The 5841-nt window shown below is 41.7% G+C and overlaps 1 protein-coding gene across 17 annotated transcripts in view; it reads right to left on the bottom strand.

The window, feature by feature from the left end:
• Positions 1–3676: 3676 nt before the first annotated feature.
• Positions 3677–5841, bottom strand: part of SUN1 (Sad1 and UNC84 domain containing 1) — a 51375-nt gene continuing 49210 nt past the window's right edge. For all 17 annotated transcript variants that reach the window (XM_006033912.3, XM_025215811.1, XM_025215810.1 and 14 more), the window contains one exon: positions 3677–5532. In XM_006033912.3, coding sequence (XP_006033974.1) covers positions 5419–5532 — 114 coding nt within the window. In that variant the 3' untranslated portion in view covers positions 3677–5418. The remainder of the gene's footprint in view (positions 5533–5841) is intronic.

Genomic DNA, 5841 nt, shown 5'->3' with positions numbered 1-5841 from the left:
GGCTCAACGCCCGCCGCTGCGCGAGAACGGGCCGCCTCCACGTGACTGCCGGGTGGTGAAGGGCGGGGCTCTCAGGCCTCTGCCTCTAGAGCTTGCAGTTTCCTGGGGAGAGTCTGGGGGTAGCCTGCAAATGTGGGGTAATTGAGCTGCTTTTCAGCCCCCAAGTGTCAGGTTTGGCTCCAGCAGAGTGCCTCCGCCCTAGCAGGGCCTGGGGTCTAGCTGGAGCTCGGCTTACAGCAGTGGGAAGAAATTAAAGCATTGCAAAAGCCGAGTGGGTTTAATAACAGAGATCACCCTCCCTGCCTGCCACGAGTCCTGGTGGCTTTTCAGAAATTCAGCCCACCCCTGCGCCGGGACAGCGCTGCAAGGACACACGCAATGAACCTCGGGTCTTACCAGGCTCACGGGATGAGCCCAGCGGCTGCCAAGGGAGACCAAAATAGGAAACCAGGAGGGTTGTGTCCCCCACCTCTCCCCCTCTTTAAGAGATTGGTTTGCTGTTTTGTTTTGTTTTTTTAATTTCAGGCTGTTTTGTTCATCAAAGAGCAACCACCCCGTTTCTTCCTTTGCGGGTTAGCTTTAAAGAGTACCAGAAAAAAGCTTTGATGGTCATTTAGGACGCGTAGTAGAGATGAGATCTCTTATGAGACCAACAAGATTTTTGCAAAAAAAAAAAAAAAAAAAAAGAATTTAATTGCAAGTTTTCAGGCACAGACACCCTTCATCAGGCATCGGAGAAAAGAGGGTAAAAGCTCTCCTGGGTAGAAACAAAAGCTCCTTGTTTCATAGGATTTCACAGAGAGGTCAATAGATGGAAAATTCCTCTGGGCAGGCAGTTCATAGCCGGTAAGGAGCCTCTCACCTCCTGCAAGGATGCAAATGACCTTGAAACAAAGTCATTTGCATCATCTAATTTATGGCCATTAGATTTCCAACAAAGCTGATTTTGGAGCCTGAGCAGAAAAGGGATCCCAACGACAGGGTGCAGTAGACTCCTGGACCGACTCTTCCAGGAGCGTCTTACACTGTGCCCCTCCGTAACCCACCCCAGCTTTTATACCGAGCCCTGCTTTTTGCGCAATGTTCTGCAAGTACTTCAGTGCGTGCACCAGCTCTTCCAGCTTAATTACGTACCTCTCTGTCGAGTCTCAAGCTGTGATTTAAGAATGTTCCAGCCTGGGAAAAAAGGTGGGTGGTAATACGGCAAAACACAAGCCTTGCTGAAATTGCGTGGCATGTGACACAGCAGTTGGTTGCACTTGCCTCTTAGAAAGAGCTGCTGATCTGAGTAGTTTAATAAAGCATCTTCCTATGTTCTTTTCTTTCTTAAAAGGCTTCAACTCCTTTATGCCACAAGAGGGCAATTGCTTCACAAAAACATTTGTGCAAGGAAAACAAAATGAAGTTTGGGGAGGTTTTGGCTCCGTTTCTTTTGAAAGGAACAGCAGGCAGCACATATTTATGCATTTTAAATTTCACTGTGCTATGCTTAGAAGTCACACGAAGGACAAGTTCAAATAGGTCTTTTCCAGCTCAAGCAACAGCTCAGCACTCCTAGGCATTAAGTTTACTTACGACATTTACTGTGATACGGCAGAAGGCAAATACACACACCGTACAGACAAAACCTAAGGCCTGGTTGGAAAAGAGATGAAGTACATTAGCTAGAATAGATCAGTGGGATGGAGACAGCTCCATGTTTTTTGGTTGCCAACGCATGAACCTTTTGATATTGCATACACACACACACAACTATCTTCACTAACGTAGCTGTGGAAGAAAGAATTTGATACCTTTGCCCATTGGTCCACAAGAGAAAACAAGAGAAGTGAAGCCAGATGTAGCAATTGTAGTTACTGACTATTTTAAGATGCATTTGTTAGCACTGCATATACTATAGCCAGACAACATGGAAACCCTGTTAATTTTCAAAGGTTATTAGAGAATGAGGACAACCTCTTGTTTTGTAATGGACAACCAATTCTGAGCACACCGCCCTTCCATATGGGTAAGGGCCAGTGAACAATTTGATTAGGTTTACTGTGGCATAGTTTCAGCAACTTGATGGCTTTCTTTACTTGACCTCTCAGCCAACCCTTGGAAAGGCATCTTTTCTTTGTATAACACCTGGTACATTTTAACTGGAATGTGAAGGAGGAGAAAGACAAAAGGTGGAATTGAGAGTAGATGAAGCCTTGTCTACACCATACATTCTACATTGTTTAACAGCCTGAGGAATAGGTTTACCAAAGGCCAGGGTTATCCCAAGTCCTGCCGTTTCCAGGAAGAGGTGGTAGTAATGGTAGCATATTTTATGCACAAGTGCTCCAATACAATTCTCTCCTCCCCTTGAAAGGATTAAAAAAAAAAAAAAAAATTTGCCTCTCCTACCTCCCAGGCAGCCTTCAGTTGCCACACTATATAAGCTCTTCTGGGTGAAGAGAATGACACATTAGGATTCACAAAACAGACCTGTCTCTGGAAGCTAAAAAAAAGATGTAGGCATAAGTTTTGACAGGCACTGAGCTGCCAGCACTAAGGTGCTTCTGGACATGCACAGCAGCAGATTTTTAGGTGCCTACAGAGCTAGGTTGGATTTTAGAAAGTTGTGTTTAGGGGCTCAAGTGCCTACCCCTTCCTTGATCCAAATGGACCTTACAGGTAAGTGACTAGGACCTGCACAGATTTAGGTGACCAAGATGCAGGAGACTGAACTTTACTGTGGGAAAAAAATTCAGCCCTGTAATAAAATGCATGTTCACAAAAAGTCTATTTTTTGGCAAAATTACTGGAACAAGCAGGGGGAAAAGATGCATACATTTTCCAGACAGTTTGATCCTTCACATGCGACAATGAGGGGAAGAAAAGCTGTTCCAATAAACTCTGAACTGCAAAAGAGATGGGAGTTATTAAATCAGTGATATTCCCCTAACACCAGGGGCGGTAATATGGCATGTGGGCCAGATTTGGCCCACAGAGCCATATCATCCTGCCCGGTGCTGCCTGTGGGCCTCAAACTGGCCCGATGTGCCCCATCCCCATCCGCTGCAGGTTTGGTGCATGCTGTACATGGGTCTGGAGCTGGCACAGGTGCTGCATGTGGCATGTCTCTTGGATCAGCCTTGAACACTACATGCTGTTATGTAGTGGGTGGGGCTGGAGCTGGCACACGTGCTACATGTAGTGCACAGGGGGGCTGGTCCAGAGCGTGCTGCATGTAGCGTCTGTGCCAGACTGTCCCTGTATGCTGGCTCCAGTGCATGAGATGGGTCTTTGGGCCTGATCCGGCCTGGAGACAAGTCCCAAGTTTGATACCCCTGCCCTACATCTTTGCTGAAAAAGTCCGATTAGAAGCCAGATGTTTGGGTACAAAAAACCCCCCAAAAACTGACAGTGAGAACTACTCTCCAGTATCTCTCTTGTGGTTCTTGAAGGAATTCTTGACACAGGATGCTTTCATTTATATGTAATAGTTCTTTGCCATGTCTTTCCCCTCCTCTAATTGTCTACCCTTGTTACCTCATCCACAGGAAGGAGCTAGGAGCTTCAAAGAACAATTTTATGCTGAAACATTTAAAAAGATGTAGAAGAGGAAATACTGGATTGCCAATCAGATTTTCAGTTTTCAGAGTTTTATAATTTCAGGAATCCTTAAAGCAGTTATTATCTGAGAAGATTCATCATAAATACAGAAAAGCATCTTTATTACTTGTTTCAAATATTACATGCACTTTCAAAAATTAAAACTCTTTATTTAAACATCTCAATAGCATCTGTCAGTTTGGAGGCAGCAAATGACATTTTGAAAAGCATTTACAAAAATACATTGCACAAAGTCCTATCTTGCGTCTTTAAAAATAAGTTAGTGTTATTCAAAATATTCCCACCCCAGCTGCCTAATTTCAACTTATACAAGATAATTCTGATTTAAATATCTGACCTATAATATGAAACACCTGTACATGTTTGATCTAGCTTTTCTGCATAGGCCATTGCTTCTGTTTCTAGTTGAACTTAAAGTGAACAAAATGCTCTTCCCGTGGAGAGCTTTAAAAAAATCTGAGGACTGTTGTGCAACATACATAACTCTATCCAGAAAACCAGTCAGCACCATCATTCATCTTTCTGAAAAATACATAGCTCATCTGTAACTAAGTTTACCCAATAAAATGCATTACAACAGTAAGAGAAGATTTCTGCACAGAAGTCTCTTTCCAGAATCTTGTTCAGAAAGAGTTTCCAGTAATACTCAAAAGTTATGAAATGACCCTTAAAGTATCAACACAGGGAGAGCAACAAGTGATCTTTTACTCAATGCAAGCTCAAATTAAAATTCTAAATCAAGGTGCTGCCAACAAAAAACTCTAACATTCCTTCTAGGATAAAAGTTTTCCATTTTAAGGGTAAAAAGTAGAAACAATGTTTAAATACCATGGCACTGAGCCTAAAATAAAACTCTTGCAGATAGTCCATGCAGATTCACTTTTTTTAAAAGTTCTGCAAGGTTCTGCTTGAAATCACTCATTTTCACTTACTGTATTTCCATTGTCCAGCAATGACTCTAGTGAGTCAGCCTAATTAATCCTGTCCTGAAGAGATCATTTCTGGGGTATGAAGTTTTTTTTGTCAGACATTTTAGCTGTGAATTAATCTCAGGCAGACACCTGACTGTTTTCACTTTAGTGTACAATAAGACAAACCAACCACACTGAACATGAGTACAGCAAGCTAAGTGAATAAGAAGAAAACTTAAAATAACGTTAGTGGTTTAAAAATCAATGCTGGCTTTTAGATTAATGAATGGCCCCCATGTTAGAGAAAAGGTCTTCAGGCCTCTGGTGTTTAAAACTAGTTTTGGTTGTAGTAACTTTCCCTGACAGTAACATTCACCATATTCTACATCTAGCAAGGAAATCTTTGTGGGCCTAGCAAGCAGTTCAAAAGCCAGGGTCAACTTACACACAGTTAGTGTTTAAAATATATCCATAAGTTTTGTCTTATGGTACCAGGCTAAGAAGTGTGCAGATAAGCCCTGTATTAAAAACAGATTTCCAGCTGCAGCAAATGTGGTTTATTTAAAAAAAACCTATACATTCATTTGTAATAAAATAGGTATCACCTGTTTGCTAACTGAGTTTTGTGAACCAGAGTAGTTTACATGCAATATTTTATCATCAGCAATGACACAATAAAATATAAAGCTGACTGGCAATCATAAAGCTGAGCGTCAGAGCATACAGGAGTTTTTGTACAAAAAGTTTGACTGGGTCTTCAGCCTTTTATTCAAGAGGAGCACTGAGCCTGTAGTATGTCACACTTCCTCATCCTTTAAAGATTCCAGTGTTCTAGGCTTTCCAATATATACAAACAGAAAAATGTACAACAACAACAACAGAAAAAGCAAGCTATGGTAGTAGTTTACTCAGCAGGTCTCCCATGCACTCTGAACCGATAGAGACAGGTGTACTCCGTATGGCCCCAGTTAGAAAGGATTCTTAGCTCCACTATTTGGAATGCGTTTTCGTTTTTCTCCTGTGGAGGAAACGCGATAAAATTAGGTATCTAATATACAAACACATCTCTGAAGTCAGTTCTCAGATTCTAGGCAATGATGCTAATAAACTCAAGTTGTTAAACAGCAGCCTAATCACTAAACTGTGTAAACAATTAGCAATTGCAACTTATCTCTCTGCACAAGGCAAATCAAGAGCCAGGGTCACTGTTAACAATATAAATTGTCAAACTTTCAACTTTCCTTGACTGTTTTTGCTCATTTGACCTCTAAGTGAACATTTTATTTATAAACAGCATAGTTTTGTTTTTTTTATTAATTTAGTTACA

Source organism: Alligator sinensis, unplaced genomic scaffold (genome assembly GCF_000455745.1).
Source record: "Alligator sinensis unplaced genomic scaffold, ASM45574v1 scaffold1084_1, whole genome shotgun sequence".
NCBI classification, from domain to species: domain Eukaryota; kingdom Metazoa; phylum Chordata; order Crocodylia; family Alligatoridae; genus Alligator; species Alligator sinensis.
Note: the sequence above shows the minus strand (reverse complement) of the source record. Positions and strands in the feature narration are given on the sequence as shown.